At 38.7% G+C, this 20,497-nt stretch overlaps 2 protein-coding genes across 2 annotated transcripts in view; one reads left to right on the plus strand and one right to left on the minus strand.

Annotated features, from left to right (window-relative positions):
* Positions 1–10,412, plus strand: part of FAM162A (family with sequence similarity 162 member A) — a 30,280-nt gene extending 19,868 nt beyond the window's left edge. The window contains exons 3-5 of the mRNA XM_074364618.1: positions 411–519; positions 7,718–7,826; positions 10,191–10,412. Of these exons, the coding sequence (XP_074220719.1) occupies positions 411–519; positions 7,718–7,826; positions 10,191–10,283 (311 nt within the window). The 3' untranslated portion in view covers positions 10,284–10,412. The remainder of the gene's footprint in view (positions 1–410; positions 520–7,717; positions 7,827–10,190) is intronic.
* A 1,715-nt stretch (positions 10,413–12,127) lies between these two features.
* Positions 12,128–14,604, minus strand: WDR5B (WD repeat domain 5B). The gene has a single exon (XM_010970897.3). The coding sequence runs from the start codon at positions 14,147–14,149 to the stop codon at positions 13,157–13,159; it is 993 nt and encodes a 330-aa protein (XP_010969199.1). The 5' UTR covers positions 14,150–14,604; the 3' UTR covers positions 12,128–13,156.
* Between the last annotated feature and the right edge of the window lie 5,893 nt (positions 14,605–20,497).

Below are 20,497 nucleotides of genomic sequence, written 5' to 3' on the forward strand. Positions count from 1 at the left end.
TCAGTTCTAAAAACCTTACCCTGCTATTCAAGCTCTCTTATAACCTGATTTTACCTTACAAACTTTACAAAATTCTACTGAAGTCAAATGAGCTCATCACTGTTCCCTTCTTAGTTTATCATTTTTATGTTTACATCTTTGTTCATGGTGTTCTTTGGACTTTCAATGACTAGAGCTTGTATTGGAAAACAATGCTTTTATTTTACCTCATTCCTCACGGAACTTCTGAATTTCATTTAAGAAATGAGCAAACAGAAATTCCATTCAAATAAAGCTATAATTAGCTTGAGATTTCTCAATGATTCTGTTTAGTGAATAGCTAAAAAGCACAAATAGCATTTTAGCATTTTACTAAATTTGAGAGTCATGGCCTCATATAAGTAAGCTGTCTCATCTTGTTTTCCTCATAGACACTTACAGCCACAGAGTGCCATTACATAAACCTACGGATTGGGAGAAGAAGATACTTATATGGTCAGGTCGCTTCAAAAAGGAAGATGAAATCCCAGAGACTATCTCGTGAGTGCTGAATTTAGGGTTGTAAGCAACTTTTATTTTTCAGTGATCTCTTTTAAAGAAAAGCATTTCCTCTGAGTCTGTTTAAAACCTTTCAACCAAATTTTAAAAGTTTGCATTTCTCTGAATGTTTCCTTTTTGGCAAGTACCTGGAATAAAACAGTGCTGGGAAATCTGTCTTATCATTAATATCTTATGTAGTGCCTAGTGAAGAGCTGTCAGGTACTCTGAAGTCAGCTGATTTCATTTCCTCTCCTAGCTACAAAAGTGACTAAACAGTGAAGTTCATTGTTTTTAGTTTTTTTTTTTTTACATTTTTTATACATTTATTTTTGTAATTCCTCTTTTTAATTATTATTTTTTATTGAAATATAGTTGATTTACAGTGTTGTGTTAGTTTCAGATGTATGGCAAAGTGATTCAGTTATTCATATCTGTATCTGTTATTTTTCAGATTCTTTTCCGTTTTAGGTTATTACAAGATATTGAATATAGTTCCCTGTGCTATAGTGTAGTCCTTGTTGTTTATTTATTTTATATATGGTAGTGTCTATTTGTTAATCCCAAACTCCTAATTTATCCCTACTCCCATTTCCACTTTGATAACCATAAGTTTGTTTTCTGTGTCTGTGAGTCTATTTCTGTTTTGTAAATAAGTTCATTAGTGCCATTTTTTTTAGATCTCACATATGAGTAATATCATATGATATTTGCTTTTCTCTGATTTATTTCACTTACTATGATAATCTCTAGGTCCATCCATGTTGCTACAAATGGCATTCTTTCTTTTTTATGGCCAAGTAATATTCCAGTGTGTGTGTGCGTGTGTGTATATATATATATATATATATATATATATACACTTTTTTTTAACATTTTTTATTGATTCATAATCATTTTACAATGCTGTGTCAATACTTTTTTTTTTTTTTTTAACATCTTCTTTATCCAGTCATCTGTTGATGGCCACTTAGGTTGCTTCCATGTCTTGTCTATTGTAAATAGTGTTGCTGTGAACATTGGGGTGCATGTATTTTTTTGAATTGGAGTTTTTGTTTTTTTCTGGATATATGCCCGGGAGTGGGATAGCTGGATCATATGATAATGCAATTTTCAGTTTTTTAAGGGACATCCATACTGTTCTCCATAGTCGTTGCACCAAGTTTCATTCCCAAGGGCATAGGAGTGTTCCCTTTTCTCCACACTTTTTCTGGCAATTATTATTTGTAGAGTGTTTGATAATGGTCATTCTGACCAATGTGATGTGATGTATCTCAATGTAGTTTTGACTTGCATTTCTCTAATAATTACTGATGTTGAGTATCTTTTCATGTGCCTGTGCCATTTGTATGTCTTCTTTGGAGAATTGTCTATTTAGGTCTTCTGCACATTTTTTTAATTGGGTTGTTCATTTTTTGATATTGAGCTGTATGAGCTATTTGTATATTTAAGTCTTTAAACAGTTTTGAGCATATTTGTGTATGTGCAAGGGCATGTTCTAACTTCACTGACTTACACGCGGCTGTCTAGCTTCCCCAACACCAATTGCTGAAGAGACTGTTTTCTCCATTGTATATTCTTGCCTCCTTCGTGGAAGATTATTTGGCCATAGATATGTGGGTTTATTTCTGGGCTCTCTATCCTGTTTCACTGATCCATGTGTCTATTTTTGTGTCAGTATCACACTGTTTTGATTATTGTAGCTTTATAGTATTGTCTGAAGTCTGGAAGTATTATGCCTCAAGCTTTGTTCTTTTTCCTCAGGATTGCTTTGGGAATTCTGGGTCTTTTGTGGTTTCATATAAATTTTAGGATTATTCATTCTAGTTCTGTGAAAAATGTCATGGGTAATTTGATAGAAATCGCATTAAATCTGTAGATTGCATTAGGTAGTATGGTCATTTAACAATATTAATTCTTCTAATCCAAGAGCATGGGATATCATTCCATTTCTTTGAATCATCTTCAGTTTCCTTTATCAATGTTTTATAGTTCTTAGCATATAAATCTTTCACCTCCTTGGTGAGAGATTTATTTCTAGATATTTTATGTATTTATTTGTTTTTTGTGTGATTTTAAATGGGATCTTTGTTTTTACTTTCTCTTTCTGATAGTTCATTGTTAGTGTAAAAAAATGCAACAGATTTCTGTATATTAATCTTGTATCCTACTACCTTGCTGAATTTGTTTATCAGTTGTAGTAGTTTTTGTGTGGCGTCTTTAGGGTTTTCTATATATAGTATCATGTCATCTGCATATAATGACAGTTTTATCTCTTCCCTTCCAATTTGAATCCCTGTTATTTCTTTTCTTGCCTGATTGCTATGGCTAGGATGTCCAATACTATGTTGAATATAAATGGTGAGAGTGGGCATCCTTGTCTTGTTCCAGATTTTAGCAGGAAGGCTTTCAGCTTTTCACCATTGAGTATTCTGTTGGCTGTGGGTTGTCATAAATAGCTTTTATTATGTTGATATATGTTCCCTCTATACCCACTTTGGTGAGAATTTTTATCATGAGTGGATGCTGAATTTTAACAAATGCTTTTCTGCATCTATTAGCATGATCATGTGATTTTTGTCCTTTCTTTTGTTGAAACGGTGTATCACACTGATTTATTTGTGTATGCTGAACCATCCTTCTGACCCTGGGATGAATCTAACTTTATTATTATGTGTGATCTTTATTATGTGTTATTGGATTTGGCTTGCTAATATTTTGCTGAGGGTTTTTGCATCTATAGTCATGAAAGATACTGCTCTGTAATTTTCTTTTTTGGTAGTGTCTTTGTCTGGCTTTGGTGTTGAGTGATAGTGGCTTCACCGAATGATTTTGGGAGTTTTCCCTCCTCTTCAGTCTTTTTGAATAGTTTGAAAAGGATTGGTATAAGTTCTTCTGTGTATATTTGGTAGAATTCCCCACTGAAGCCATCCAGTCCTGGACTTTTGTTTGCAGGGATTTTTTAAAAAAACACATTCTATTTCACTTCTAGTGATCAGTGTGTTCAAATTATTTATTTCTTTTTGATTCAGTTTTGGTGGGCTGTATGTTTCTAGAAACTTGTCCATTTCTTCTTGGTTGTCCAATTTGTTAGCATATAATTGTTCATAGTATTCTCTTACGGCTTTTTGTATTTCTGTGGTATTGGTTGTTATTTCTTCTCTTTGATTTCTTATTTTGTTTATTTGGGTTCTCTCTCTTCTTGGTGATCCTGGCCAGAGGTTTGTCGATTTTGTTTATCCTTTCAAAAAAACAGCCCTTGGTTTGATTGATTTTTTTCTATTGGGTTTTTAATCTCTTTTTTATTTCCTCTCTGATCTTTTTTATTTCCATCTTTCTGCTGACTTTAGGTTTTGTCTGTTCTTCTTTTTCTTATTCTTTTAGTTGGTTGGTTAGGTTGTTTATTCGAGATTTTTCTCTTTTGTTGAGGAAGGCCCTATCTCTATGAACTTCCCTCCCAGGACTGCTTTTGCTATATCCTATAGACTTTGTATGGTTTTGTCTTCATTGTCATTTGTCTCAAGGTACTTTTTAATTTCCTTGATTTCATCATTGGTTTTTTAGTAGCATTTTATTTAGTCTCCATGGAGTCATTTTTTTTTCTCATTTCTCCATCTGTGGTTGATTTCTAGTTTCATGCCGTTGTAGTCAGAAAAGATGCTTGAAATAATTTCTACCCTCTTAAATTTGTTGAGGCTTGTTTTGTGTCCTAGTATGTGGTCTACCCTAGTTAATGTTTCATGTTCACTTGAAAAGAATGTGTATTCTTTCTGGGTGTGTGTGTGTAGTGTCCTGAAAATATTAATTAAGTCTAACTGTTCTGTTGTGTCATTTAGGATCTCTGTTGCCTTACTGATTTTCTGCCTGGAAGATCTGTCCATTGATGTCAGTGGGGTGCTGACATCTCCTACCATTAAGTTTCTCCCTTTATGTTTGTTAGTATTTGTTTTATGTAGTTAGGGGCACCTGTATTGGGTGTATATATGTTAAATATGTTAATGAGTATAATATCCTCTTCCTTTATCATTATATAGTGTCTTTACTTTTTTTTATGGCCTTTGTTTTAAAGTCTATTTTGTCATATATGAGTATTGCTTCCCCTGCTTTTTTGTCATTTCTGTTTACATGCAATTACTTTTTTCTTCTTCTCACTTTCATTCTATGGAGTCTTTTGCCCTGAAGTGGATCTTTTGTAGGCAGCATATCGTAGGCTTTTATCATCCAGTCTACCACTCTGTATGTTTTGATAGGAGCCTTTAGTCCATTGACATTTAAGGTAATTAATTGCCTTAAATTATTACCATTTTAAACCTTGTTTTTCAGTTGATTTTGTATTTCTTCTTTATTCCTTTCTTTGTCTTTTTGTTTTTCCTTTTGCGCTTTGAAGGGTTTCTTTTTTATTATGCTTGAGTTCTCTTTTTGGGTTTTGTGAATCTGTTGTATGTTTTTGATTTGTGGTTATCCTGGTTTTCAAGTATGTTAACCCATTACTATATCTACCTGCTTTAGACTATTAATCATATAAGCTTAAACACATTCTAAAAAATCTACATTTTCTTATTCCCCTCCTCCGTATTTTATGATTTAGATATTCTATTTTACATCTTTATGTTTATCCTTTTGCTGTTCATTGTAATTATAATTGCTTTCACAAAAAATTTTTTTAATCTATATACTGACTTATTTAGGTGATCTACAGTCCTGTTATATATTTTCTTTTCCTATAGTGATTTTTCCCTTTCCTATAAATTCTTGCTTCTTTTCTATTTAGAAAAGACCTTTCAGTATTTCTTTTAGGATAGGTTTAGTGTTGCTTTATGCTTTTAGTTTTTGCTTATCTGAGGAATTCTGTCATTCTTCTTCTATTCTAAATGGTAATCTTGCTGGATAGAATATCCTAGGTTGCAGGTTTTTGCTTTCAGGACTTTGATATATCTTGCCACTCCCTTCTGGCCTGCAATGTTTCTGTAGAGAAATCAGCTGATAACCTTATGGGGGCTCCCTTGTAACTAACTCTTTGTTTTTCTCTTGCTGCCTTTAGACTCCTCCCTTTAACTTTTGTTGTTAATTATGTTATGTCTTGGTGTAGGTCTGTTTGGGTTTATCTTGTCTAGGGCCCTCTGTGCTTCTGGTACCTGGATATCTGTTTCCTTCTTTAGGTTTGGGAAGTTTTCTGCCACAATTTCTTCCATACATTTTCAATCCCCTTTTCTCTTTCTTCTCCTTCCGAGATCCCTGTTATGTATATATTGGCATGCTTTGTATTATCCCATAGGTCTCATATGTTCCTTTCATTTTTTTTCTTTAACCATTTGTCTTTTTGTCTGCTGTTCTGACTGAGTGATTTCTATTATTGTATCCTCTCGATCACTTATTCATTCTTCTGCAGTATTCAGTTTGCTATTTATTGCCTTAAGCTTGGTTTTCACCTTGGCAATTGTCTAATTTTGATTGGCTCCTCTTTATAGTTCCTTGTTACAATGATTTGCATTTCTATTGATAGCCTTTCTTAATTCCTTAAGCATTGTTTTATCTCCTTTTTGACCTTGGCATCTGGTAGACTGGTGGTGTCTGTTTCATTGTTCTTTCAGGGGATTTCTCTTATTCTTTTAACTTTATTTTCATTTTACTTATATTTCTCTGAACCTATGAATTTAAGGGAAACAGTTATCTACTGTGGTCTTGAAGGGCTATTTTTATGTAGGAGCATCTCTGTGTAGCCTGCATGAGTCCCATGTTTTTGGTACAAGGGCTGTTTTTGGTATGGATGCCTGCCATGACTTTCCTCAGGGTGTGCTGGTCATTATCTCCTTGATGGGGATGTGATTGGTGTTGTGGTGACCAGAGCCTGCACTGGATGTTGGCTCTTTGGTTGTCACAGCCCTGCCAGGGGAAGAATCTGCTCCCCAGTTGTTGGTGTAGAAGCCTTCAAATCCAGTTGTAAGCTATAGTGTGAGGTGGGTGGGATTAGAGCACTTATGCTGGGAAAGGAGCCACTGTGTATTCCTTGCCAGGAGCTGTCTCTGTGCTCTGTGATGTCACCCACTGTATGCACCCACAAAGTACACTTTTGGCACTGTCCTCAGCCCCGCCTCCACTGTCATAATGCCCGCAATTGGCTCTGATTTCAGCCCCACTTCCACGTGTGTGAACACACAAAGCCTATTGCTGCTGGAGCTGGACCCACATCAGCTATGGAGAACCAGTAATTAGCACAGATATTCCCATACCCACTGGAAATCTGCTCAGATTTCAGCCCTCCTTCCATGTGTGGGCAACCAGCTGGTGTTTGCATGCTCCCAGAGCTCATAGCGACTGAATTGTACCCGCTCTGAACACGCTGAGTGTGAGGCTGCTGTGACTGGGCCACACCCCTACCTTGGCATGTGTTAACAATGAGGCTTCTATGGCGGACCCAGGCTCCATCCTGTGCACATCCCCAGTTGTGGCCCAGATCACACTCCAGGCCCTTTGGGCTGTCTCCAGGCAGCCAAACAAAATCCTCCTCTGGGTCTGTTCACTGAAGCCCAACTTTCAGCACCCAGCTGCTGCGCACCCTAGTAGGCCCACATCTTGACCTGGGAAGTGCAGCAGATTGGCCAGTACTGTGTTCTGCTGGTCTCTGTCTGTCCTGCCTCCTGCAAGCCGGCTGCCGCACTGCACTGCACAAGCCACAGACTGCCTCTGAGGCTCTCTTTTCTGTCCTAATGGACCTCCCAGTTGGTGGGGGGGGGGGTTTCCCAGGGTGAGGGAACTTTTCCCCTTTCATAGGTCCCTCCCAGGGGTGCAGGTCTTGTCCTGATTCCTTTTTTTTTTTCTTTTGTCCTACCTGGTTACGTGGCGATCGATCTTGCAGCTTTGGTTGTATGAGATCTTCTGCCAGCGTTCATTGGCTAGTCTGTGAGAATTGTTCCACACATAGATGTATTTTTGATGTATTTGTCAGGGAAGGTGCTCCACATCCTTCTATTCTTCCATCTTGATCTCCACCCCCTTATTGTGTTTTATATAGAAGTATAAAGTGAATGGTGAAAATGCTCCATCCTCCCCAAAGTCTACAAGATCTCTAGGCCCCACCTCCTTTTTTATATTGATAGGCACTACTCTACTCCTGATTTATGAGACACAGAGATTTATATCCTTCTGGAAACTTTAGAAGGAGGAAAGTTAACTTGCTCTCATGATCTCATTGTATTACCAGGTTTGAGATGCTCGATGCTGCAAAGAACAAGATCCGGGTGAAGATCAGCTATGTGATGATTGCTTTGACAGTGGCAGGATGCATCTTGATGATTATTGAGGGCAAGAAGGTGAGAGTGGACATCCTCTCTATTTCTGTGTATTTTCCACAGAAGACCTAGTGGAAGTCAGGGGTTGACCCTTGTATTTATTCTCTGTGAAGAGGAGGCTACTTCCCACATGAGAAATGATAAGAAACAAAACAATACATTAGGATCAAACCTGGGGTATCATGCCTGAAGATAAATAGCAAATCCTAACTTCGGCAAGGTGGGAGGATTAAATTAGTTTGTGTAAAGTAAAAAAATATGTTTAGTTAACACAGATGTCATGAGTAATGTGAGACAGGAACTATGACCCTGGCATATTTAAGGACAACTCCTTGCATGTCTCTAAAGCACTCTCAGTACCTGGGCTTATTTATCCTCACTCTGCCTTAGTCCTGGTGAGCTTTCTTTACTTGACATTCAGCCAAACTGGGCCAATAGTATCCAAGTTCCTAAGCAGTACCTGGGAATTCAAGTCCAGGAATCAGATCATTATTAATAGCTATCACTAAGTGAACACTCACTGTTCCAGTATCTTGGTGTTATCTTATTTGAACCTCATAACAACACTGCAAGATAGGTGCTATTATTAGGACCTCATTTAGATGAGGAAACATAGTTTAGAAAGCTCTAGTAAAACTTACCCAAGGTCACACATCTCCCTAATGGCAGAGCCATAGTTTGCACCCTGACCTGTCTAATTGAGGTGGTAGTGAAAGTGCTCCCACTTACTGAGTGCTCATTCTATAGCAGATACTGTTAAACTCATTTATCACCACACTAATCCCAGGAACCTAAGAGGTATGTTCCCTTATTAGCCCTGTTTTATAAAAGAAGAACCTGAAGCTTAGAGATGTTAAATAATTTCCCCAAAGTTTCACAGCTAATAAGTGGCAAGACCAAAGTTTAGAGCCAAGTTTGCCAGTTACCAAACTGCATACTGTACTATTCTGTGATTAAAGTAGTTATTTTTATATGCAGCAGTACTGATCAAACCCTTATTTTAATTCCATGTCTAATTCTATATATCACAGCTTCCATGTGGAGAGAAATGTCTTATACCTATTAATCAGATGTTAAAAGGGTTCTTCCACAGGCCCAGTGGTAACTGACTTCCTTATCCCCAGTGAGTCCAGAGTAAAAGAAATGACCCTCTGGCCCTCTTTGGGAGTCTTGGCATGGGAAGTACTGACCATTTAGGCTGACGTGATGGGAGCACAAAGGGCAAGTGTGGAGGCCTGGGTGAAGTTCCCTTGACAGCTCTGTTCCTGCCCCACTTCAGTACTTCTTCCGTCTCCCTCTTTGACCTCTCATGCTTAGTTCTCAGACTGAAACCTACAGAAGCATGTGGACAGGACATGGAGGTTTCTAGAATTCTGAGAAATCTACATTGCTTGTGTCTACTTAATTATAGTAGCTGAGTGTAAATACTCCAGAAAGAAATCACTCCCTGAGATCTCCTCTAGCCTCATCCAAGGGTTTATGCTGTATAATTTATAGAGTTCCTCTCCTCTTCTGAACCATAAAATTGTGTCACTTCTCTTCTATGGAACTATCCATTACTAAAAAGTTGGTCAACTCTACTGGAATGAAGAACTTTTGAACTTCATGTGATTTAGAAGTTAGCCATTGTATGTTTTGTCCTTTCCACCAGTTTACCCTTCTCATTCTCCTCCCTTCTCAGTACCAGATTCTTTACATGTGAAATCACACAGATAGAAGAAAATACCACCTTGTAGGGTGGTATTCACTTCTCTGGTAAAAATATTTGAAACTGGTTTGTTTATGTAAGCATCACAGAAGTGTAACAAGTCATATAGGGAAACAAGGGAAGAGGTTGTTTGCCTCCCTCCCTGCTGTTTGCTCTCAGAGGACGGAGTAGCAGGGCAGACACTGTTGGAGTCATTGGTGGTGGTATTTGGTCAAGTCTGGGATCCTCCAAGCTGAATGTTCATGGTAAAAGAGGAGTAAGGAACCAGAGGGGTGTGAAAGTATACAAATGAGTTGGGGGAGGAGAAATGGTAGCAACAAAGAAAAGTGAGAGGAGAAAAAAAGGGACAGAAATGGAAATGAGAAGATATTTAATACTAAAGAGAGGAAAAGAGAAAGACAAAGGAATTAATTATAAAGGGAGAAAAGAGGCTAGAAGATTTAAAGAAAGAAGCCAGGAGGGAGGAGGTGGAGGTGTGCCATTCCTCTCTTGTGCCGGGCGGATGGGCTACTGCACTAGGAAGAGTCCCCATGGAGGGGAGTGCTGTGCCCAGTACGCACACAGCAGGCCCTCCACGCCTGTACTGCCCGCGACAGCCTGGCAGCTTCGGTGCAAGGTAATGACATCCTCCCCAAACTGGCATCAATAATCACTTGTTCAAATTTGTTTCACTGTAGGCTGCCAAAAGAAACGAGTCTTTAGCAAGCATGAACTTAGAAAAGAAAGCTCGTCTGAGAGAGGAAGCTGCTGTGAAGGCCAAAACAGAGTAGCAGACATACCCATGTTGGCTGATTTTGAAAATCCAGAAAGTGTTGCAGCAACAAGCATCTATAACAAAGAATGTGGTATGAGTTTCCCTATGTCTGCTCTAGAGCTACAAATAAATTTTCTTAAAGAAATGACTTGTCTATATTTTATAGGTTTGATCCAGATCAAATGCAGCCTCTCAGCTTTTTGGAGAAGATGAAAGAATGAAAAATGAGACAACTCATTTGCACTTTAATTCTTCTTTAGTGAGTCAGGTACCATATCTTTCTTTAACTTCTATTACTGAAGTCTCATCTTCCCAGAAGCCAAAAAGGCTTCTACTTCTGCATTTCTCTCTCCTGGGTCCTCATTTCTAGAGATACAGACCGCCAGCTGAGTACACCGCCCAGGGCACGTTGGAGCACTAACCTCCCCAGATGCCATAGTGCTTCTCAAGAGCTCTGAGAAGCAGCCAGACCATGCTCTGCCATCGTCCGGTGTGTGCTGGCAAAGGCTTTTAGAACAGTCTCTGGAAAAGTCCTGGCAGGGTGATGATGGATGTCTGGTCTCAAGTTCTGAGGACTTTGAAATCTTAGCACCGTGGAGTAGCTTGGTGCCAGCACAGCCACCTCTCCCACTCCGTGGCTTAGAATTCCCAGCTGGTCCTTTTCCTTCTACCTTTATACAAAACTTCTCTATGATAGAAATCTATCAGATGTGTTTTCTTATTAAATTAGTGTTTAAATTAGTGTTGAGGATAAGCATTTGCACCTGGTACATATCCTATTTACACTTCGACAGGGACGCCACGGTGTCATGTATTTAGGTACGGATGCTGGGTTCTATTTATATATTTCATTTATTCTCACATGCTTCATGAGGATCAACAGATGGCAAGTCCTCATAGTCATCCCAACTGCTGGTTCTCCCCCAAGGGTCAGAACAGATTAAAAAGCAATATATGTAGCTGTTTGGGAATTTGGTTTAATAAAATGCTCAGTGAGAGGTAGTGCACCTCTCCACCTACAGCATCATAGTCTACCTGAAGATGTTAATTATGTCTGTCGTATACTTTAGAGGGCTTTGACTGTAGCCTCTTTTTAGATATCAAGCTCTTTGATTTTTATCACTTGCAGATTTATCATCAAAAAAAAGCATTGTTTCATATATATATTAGCAGATTAGTTTTTCTTGATTATTTTGGAACATTTATGTTACATCTTATCTAAACCAGTGTTTTAGACAGGAGTTAATCTCAGTGAACTTCTGTTGAAAGTAAGTAATCTTTCTTCATAAAATACCGTTTTTAACTTCTAAAGAAGCATTTTTAAGTGTTTTATCTTGGAGATTTATATGTTTGATTAAGTCAAAGCTCACAAATGCTACCATGTGGCAAGAATTTAAACAGTATTTTCTCATTTGTGTCAAGTCTTCTATTCAGTAAATTGTGCTTTTGGGGGGGTTAAATATAAATTTCTTGACCAGAATTTCATAACTGCCCCTATATAATCCCAGTTCTCCCAGCACCCTCACATATTAACTTCTTAGCAGTCATACCTTGCTAGTAACCCTAACATCTTATATTCATTAGAACTTGTCAAGCAAATCAGATTTCATGAGCACTACAAGGTACTATAGATACAAAAGAAGAGTTTTGCCCTTGTTGCTTTCATTTAAATGATTGTTGTACTATTTTTTTACTTAATTCCTGGATTATTTTTTCACATTTATCATGTCTCTATAGGTAAAGTGGGCAGAAACATTTTCCACTTTATATTTCTTATAAGCCCTGTTTGAATAAAGTTAATATGTGAGGCAATGGTTAGATACTTTTCATTTTAATCAACAAAAATAATCATATGGGGAATTGATTCCAAAAGTTTATTGAAAGCAGGCAAAGAGTGGAAGTTGGGATGGTGGTTTAATTGTCAATCAAACATGACTTGAGTCCCTTCTATATACAAAAACAGAATACAAAGATGAATAAAACATACTTGACTCCACAGAGCTCATAATTTGCTGAAACCATTACAATACAAACTGGTAAATTACATGTTTTGAACTTTATAACAGAAGCTATAGAAAGAAGCAAGAAAAGCTTATTCAGCTGTCAGCTCTGGTTAGAGTCAGGCAGGCAGTATGACTCCACAAAGTGGTGCTTTCTGAACTGGGTCTGAAGAGTGGGTCAGACATAATGAAAGAGCACAGCCTCACCATTCAGACATTGAGCTTGCCCCGAGAATCAGAAGAGGGCAGTCTGACAAGTTTGTGAGAGTCCTTTCAGTAAAATGTCATTTTTAATTTTGTTCTGGTTTATTTTTACTTTTTATGTTGATAAAAACTTAAAATTTTTAGACGCCAGAACAAACGCAACCATGACTTATTTTTCCCATTGCAGGCTTGATTCCACATCCAGTCTCACGTCCTATCATGTAGGCTGTCACTTAAATCTCCAATCACCACCATCCCAGACTTATTCTCTTACTCATTTGATCTCCCAAACCAAAAACCTTAGAGTTATTCCAAACTCCCTTGCTCCCCTCATTTAATCACTCACCCTGTCTTGTGAGCCTTACTTCTAAATATTTATCAAATACACTGATCCTCTAGAATAGTCATTGAGAGGAATAGAATGGGAATCTGTTCAATGACAGCCACAAGAAAGTAGTAACAGATTTCAAGATTAAAAGTCAGTAGCCCTGGGATCTAGACTTGCTTTTCCAATGTCTTGCCTTGTAAACTCAGGTTACAGGTTTTAAAATCTTATAATCCAAGACAATGTTAAAAAGAAATGCAAAACCATGACAAAATTGAGAGAGACCATCTTTTTAAAATACCTAACCTTAAAAAAATTTTTTTTTGCCAGTTTGGTTCTACTACTTGATTTCTCAAGGGTTTAGTAGTTACTCATCCACAGTTTAACTGTTTTGTCATTTCCTAATGCTGCTGATGCAATGATGTTTTCTGTAGGATGGCAAGCTGCTGAGATTACGACATCTGTATGACCTTGTAATTTCTGTACAATCTCTTTAGTCTGAAGGTTCCAAATGTAAACCAGGTTATCCTCTGAACCAGACACAATCCACTTTCCACCAGTAACTGAAAAATTGGCAAATATGCAGTATTTCTCATTCTTATGACCAGTGTATGTCTTCAGGCATCTGCCTCTGCTATAATCCCATAGTTTAAGAGTATTGTCCAAAGTTGCAATAAGAATGTATTTACCATTGGGAGAAAATTTTACAAAAGAAACAGGAGGGTTATCATCATCAACAAGTGTTTTTAAACACTGACCTGATGCAGCATCCCAGATTCGACAGACACCATCATAGCTACCTGACACTATCAAGGACCCACTACAATTAAAATGAACAGCAGAAACTGGGTCAGAATGAGCAGACAAAGTTTTAAGGCACTTTCCTGTTTTCACCTCCCATATTTTCACGCTCTCATCAAAAGATCCTGAAATGATGAGGTTGGATGGTGGGTTGAAATTACAGCAAAAAACATAATTACTGTGTCCTTTCAATGTTTTCAAACATTTTCCAGATCTCACATCCCAGATTTTTAGAGTTTTATCATCTGAGGCAGAAACAAGACGACTGGAATCTGATGACCAGGCAACATCTGATATTTCCAGAGTGTGACCTTTAAGAGTTTTCTCATATTTTCCATCGTAGGCTCCCCAAATTATAATAACTTTATCAGCAGAAGAACTTGCTAGCCATTCTCCATTAGGACTAAATTTAACTGACGATACTGCTTCCGTATGTCCCACGAGAGTAAATTTGAGAGCATAGTTAGGTTTTTCAGGTATTTGTTTGCTCCGATTGGCTGATGAGGGGAGTGCCGACTCTGCTTTGTCATCTCCTGACTCCTCTGTAGCCATGGCTCTGAAGCTCCAAGTCAGTAGGTTGGTTAGGAGTCAGGCCCTGAACCAGGCAGCCAGTATTTTGGCATTCTGCCCAGCAACATGAAGATAAAAAACATCGGACTCAAAAATAAACAGCCTTTTAATAATTACACTTTTTGGATCGTCTTTAAACTACGATATACACTGATAAAGCAGCACGGCTTGGACCACTTCAGTTTTTCCTCACTTCCTCCTTTGTAAACAAGTAACTTGAGAAACACTATTTACAGGGTCCTGTGCTCAGTCCGCAAGTAAGATATTCATGTTGGGTATTCCGCGAATGTATAAGACAGTCCAAAGCTGCGCGCATTGCGGTGGGGCGGCGGGGAGTCTCTACAGAAAGTACTTTTCACCGCCCCGCCCCTCAGCTCGGAACTGTTTGAGAACACTGAACAACTCTACCCGTCAGACTTTAGGTACTTGAGCATGAATGGATTACCGCTTTAAACAGAAGATTTCAGAAGCTAAGCGAAAACTTGCGTAGGCACTGTTGCTCGAGACCGGGGCCTGCCGGCGACACCGCGGCGTAGCAAGTGACTCTGGAGGCAGGATAGCCGGGCGCATGTGCAGGCCTAGCCCCCGCCCACCACCCCCACTTCCGAGCCGAGGTGACCGACGGGAGAGATGAGCTTGCGCTTGCGCTTGCGCTTGCGCAGAAGGCATCTGCATATTCTTCCGGCTCCGTCCGCTGGCTCCGTCCGCTGGCTCCGTCCGCTGGCTCCGTCCGCTGGCTCCGTCCGCTGGCTCCGTCCGCTGGCTGTCTGCGCGTTCCCTGGGCTGCTTGCTTGGGCGAGTGAGGTGAGCAGGGTTTCTCCCAGACCTGACTGGCTACTGTGGGAAGCAGTGAATGTTTCCAAGAACGTGCATTTCTTTTTGGAGACCGTGTGACGAGAAAGGACTGAATTATGCGGTGTTCGCGGCCGCAGGGTTAAGCCCGCATTTGAAAGTAAGCCTTTCGGACTGCGCATTTGGGGGATGTAGGGACCGTGGGTCCATCCATCTGCGGGTGATTCTTTGTGAGCTCCTGCTTCACAGGTGGCTTTCGTTCTGTTCCCTTCCACTTGTGGTCGAGAGCCTGGGTACGAAAGGGCTGCAAGTAGGCAAGGGGAACGTAGCCAGATTTATGCCCAGATTGTAAGACTCCTGGTTCAGAAGTATTCCCTAAACGTTTCGGGAAGGATAAAGAATATGTGTTAGGCGCGTTTGAAGGCCAGTGCTCAGGTAGCCTCACATGGTAGTGCCGAGGGGAAATAAGCAGACGTTTGTTTTAGCACTTGTAGTTTAAAACGTCCAAGGAAAATTAAGGGGAGTTCAGATCTGCATAGGTGCTTGGGACAGAAAAGGTCGAATGGGGTTGGAAATGTGTGAGGTTACTCGTAATTAGGCTTTCGTACGCTCTCCCTAGCTTTGAGAAATGATTAATGGCTGTGAAAGTATGTAGAGGATACATGCTTTTCAGGTGTAAATTACTCTTTTAAACAAGAATAGGTTTACCAGAAATGGAAGCCTGACTAGTTTCTCCAATCCTGTACAGTCTGCCCCTTGGTATATGCAGGGGATTGGTTCCAGGACACCTCTGCCCCCATACCAAAATATCCTGGATGCTCAAGTCCTTTGTATAAAATAGCGTATTATTTTCATATAACCTACTTGTATCTTATCCTATAACTTTAAGTCATCTGTACATTACTTACAATACCTAATACAGTATAAATGCTACGTAAAGAGTTGCGGGGGTGAAACAAATTCAAGCTTTGCTTTTTGAAACTTTATGGAATTTTGAGGGGAATATTTTTGATCTGTGATTGGTTGAATCCGAGGATGTGTAACCCACAGGTACAGAGGGTTGACTGTAATTGCTCAGTAAAGAGTGCCCAAGACAGGCTATGAGTATTCTGCTTGAAAGGTTTTCTTGGTAGCCAGTTGAAGTCGAGGCTAATAGCTCTTTTGGTATTTTCTGTCAAGAATTAAAGCGTTTGGAAACAGAGGGTCTCTTATCATATACTTATTGGGAATAATTGAAAGCCTTGCTTTTGTAAGGCATAACAGCATAAGTAGTTCACCATATGATAAACTAGTAAAAACCTTATTAAGACCCTACTACTCTAGTTTGGAATTTCGACAGGAATTTGACAAACGCTTTCTCTTAGCTAGTGCAAATTAATGATACAAACACAATGAGGAGGTGCTGAGAGTGGGAAGAGCATCTTTAAAATGGTTTGGAGCATCCATTTATATACATTAAATTATGACTCTTAGCTGCTTATTGAGACAAAGCCACCATTGACCTCTCCTCTGTAACATTTTAAAAAGAGAAAACTTTTATCTCCTTTTAACTTAATATTCAATTCTGATTAAACTCCACCTCCTCCCTCTCCTTTCCTCCTCCCATTAGCCTGGTTAGTGTGATTTTTACTGGGAAGCTTAGGAACCTACTAAATTCTGCATCAGTTGAAACAATTTTCATTTTTATTAACTTATTAAAAAATAAATTAAAAGGACTTCACGGAACAAGCATAGGCTTTGTTTCAAAGAATATAAGTAAATCTGAATTTTTCCAATTACTTGATGCACTAGGACAGGAAAGAAAGGAAGCTAGACCAAGTAAACACATGACATGACGGTTGGGACGGGGTGTTGGTGCTGGAGTATATTTAGCCCACTGGAAATATGACAAGCATGGGCGAGGGCACACAATTAAGAGTGTGTTGACAGGAATGTACAGAAATGGTTTTTGTCAGATTTTCCTAGAATTTGAATGGAGAAATTTCCGGTATTAAAATTCATTTCTCCGTGTCTGGAATGTTTTATGAATAGCATCAGGAACGCATATAGCTAGTTAAATCTTTATTCATTAGTCATGTTCTAATATTAACATGTAGTCCTAATATTGTTCTTATGGATTAGGACTGAGAATTTCATAGTCTACTTCCTTGGGAGGAGGAAGCAGCAGCAGCTGCGGAGTGTGGGAACAGGGACTGCTGATACAAGTGAGTCCAGACTGGCTGAAGCCAAAGTTAAGAGATTTGCTTTAAGGGCTCTCAAGCAAAGTTCCTTACTCAGTCCCATTTTTAACAATTTCTATTTTTGCTGACTCTAAATCTTCACCAGATAGGTGATTTGGAAGTTTCTCTCCCTTTAAACTTCCTTTAAATTCCCGTGAGAGTTTTAGAAAGTCTCATCTGTGATTGAAAGGTTTATTTTCCTTGCCACTCAGTAAAGTTGCAAATATTTTAAGTAGAAATATTGCCACAAATGGGTCTTTTTTTAAATAAAAGAGAATTGGGGTTATGTGTTTCAGACCTTAACTATGGCCTGGGAATGATTCCTGTGCTAAGGAACAGCTTGACTAAAGTGAGACGGGGCATTAAAATATTTAACAGGTGTTAATTGATTTAAAAACTGGGACTGCCCCTAGCAAACCAGCAGTGAATGTTGACTGCTGGACTACTCTCCTCATTATCACATCTTGGAAGATGCTACACTCTTAATATGCTAGTTACACTCCAGCCTGCCCAGATCTCTCCCCACCACTGTTGTCTTCTAGGTTTCTGTTTTCTCCTTACCCATGAATAATGCTGGGCCCAAGTGGTTTAGGTAAAGCAGTGACCCATACGGTGGACACCCATTGGCTCCTTTGGCTTCCTCAGGTTAAGTGGGTATAAAGAAATTTAGAGAGTAGTTAACTTATTTTTCAAAATGGCAAATGAAATAGGGGCAACAGTCGCCTAAGCTAGCTTTAATAAACTTGAAAACCCAGCAATCGTGCACTATAGATTATAGTGTAGTCTACTCGAACTAAGACTGTTTTAAGATTTTGTTTTGTTTTCAGAAAAAATACCTGGTCAGTGGAATCTTTCAAAAATGGTAAAGAAGCAATCACAGAATGAAGAAATACACATCTTTGTTTCTACTGATTTATCACTTAAATTTGGAGGTATGCATAAAGAGAATGTTCTCATGCAGCAATACATACAATATGTAAAAATGAAAGACATTTAATAGCCTAAGGCAACCACAAGCTTCCACATTGGTTGGATATAATTGGCCAAAAAAGTTTTCTTCTTAATTTTAGAGTATGCCGGAAGAGACTGATGAACTATTTTGGGTATGTATAAACATATGGGGTTGATTAGGTACTAGTTACCCTGTAAAGTATACCCATTAACTTTTCTCAGAAGGTGTAAGTTGGGTAGTTTTATATATATATATATATATATATATATATAACAAAAATCTGCTATGAAAATGTTAAGGTTAAGTTATGTCCCCTGAAAGGGAACTACATATAAAACACATGTTGAGACACTAGCTTTAAGACTTGTTAATCCTGGTGTCAAACAGCAGCATAAAGGAATTCCTTTGATCTTTCTTTTGTAACCAAGTACCCTTTACTACTATCACATAGATGCACATTCCTTTAGTCATTTAATATTTATTGAATGTCTGCTTTGTGCAAGGCACTCATCCATGGCCTGACCTACCACATTCAGGTACAAAGAATCATTAGAGCCATTCCAAATCAAAGTGTAAGAACACTTTGAAAAGGACAGAGTGGTCAAAATGATGAGGTAAGCAGAATATATTCAACATTAAACGGTCTTTTTAAAGCTTTGGACACTCCTTGGGAGGGTATTCCTTTAGGAAGTCAGCTTCATTAAATTCACATCCATGGATGGCCCTGCTCTCTACAGCACTATTTCTTCATTCCAAAGCCTTTCTCTGTCAGTACTTTCTACTTTTGAGTTCGTTGAATGGAAACATGTTTCTGAGCTTAGCTGTTATGCTGCTAAACTCAAAACCAATCATTTGTATAGTATTTTTAACTTTTTTTGGTCAGGCCATATAGAATTTTAGCACCACAGAAGGGGAAAGATGTTTGGATTGAGAGCGTCTCCACTCCAGAATATGTAACCTAAAAGCAATTTATACCTGATTTAGTCATTCCAAGTGTGATGATAAGGAAGAATCAGAAAGAATGGCCCAGTGAAAAAGCTGGCTCACCTGTGGCTGCTGTAAGTCTAGTTCTGGGAATTCCTGGCACAGAACACCTCCACCATGACTACCACTTCTTCAAGACACACAACCTGCAGGGCTTTTCCCCACTTTTGGACAGTGTCTAAGGGTTGTGGCAGAGTAAATTCTCCTAAGTCTTGATTTTGTCACCTACAACATAGTGACAATTGTCCACCTCTAGAGTAGTTGAAGGATTAAATAAGAAAAAGTGAGTGCCCTTTAGCCAGGCACCTGGAACACAACAGTGATTTAAATAAAAACTAGTTGCCTTTATCTGACCTGTAGGAACACAGACTGGGACTCTTGTCTACCCTTAGCTGAAAACAGAATGGAACTGCATCTCCCCTTAATCCTCTCTTCCAACCCCAAACATCCAGATGAATTTAATGTGAAGTATCAATTGAATGTTTTAAAAATCAGCACATGATGGTATTTGTTTTAATTTACCACACATTCTTCTGATGCTCTGGTACCCATTGTTACTACCTGTCCTTTCCTGACAACACAGCATGTTACAGAATATTCTCCAAGTTAGAGCACACTGACTCTTCTCGTGCCCCATCTGGCCTTCAATTACTTTTAACTTTTAACAATACCTAAATATAATTTTAACTTTTGACAACAGAATAAGGTAGCCAAGAATATTTCCTGCCTGGGTAGTAGCCACTCTGCTCCTCACAAGAGAAAAAGGCTTTGTTAACTTCAGAAGACAAAAAAATTCAGACTTCAAGACTTCCATATGTAGGTACACCTATCTCTGCAAATGAGCCAAATTTTGGAATGGAGGAGGTAGAATATAGCAGATAAATATGAAAAATAAACAGTACCTCTTTCTTAAAGGGGAATGCCTTTTCTCTACTGAAAATCATCCTTAGACATCATAATTTCCTATTATAAAAAGCCCCAAACCTAAAACAGCTATAAAGACTTACCTATTGATACAAAAATGTTCACAAAACTGACAGCAAGAAAGAAAAGAAATCCTTCAACCTGAGGAAACTCTTTCATAATGCAGCCCCAAACTGGGGGGTTAAATAACTGAAGTATTTATTTAGCACTAGAGAAGTAAACTTAAAAGTTGTCCGTGGGTGGCCATATACAACAGAGGATTTAGTTGACAAAGTTTGGATTATAAAATATACTACATATTTTTTCTTAGGCAAAATCAGGAACAACCTGGAATAATTCAGATTTACTATGGGATAACTATCAAAGTTTGTATCTGTGACAGTAATGATGAAAAACAACCCAGAGCCCATCCAACTTTATCTGGCAGATGGAAGAAAAACAATCCTAGGGCAATAGTTT

Source organism: Camelus bactrianus, chromosome 1 (assembly GCF_048773025.1).
Source record: "Camelus bactrianus isolate YW-2024 breed Bactrian camel chromosome 1, ASM4877302v1, whole genome shotgun sequence".
In the NCBI taxonomy this organism is placed as follows: Eukaryota; Metazoa; Chordata; class Mammalia; order Artiodactyla; family Camelidae; genus Camelus; species Camelus bactrianus.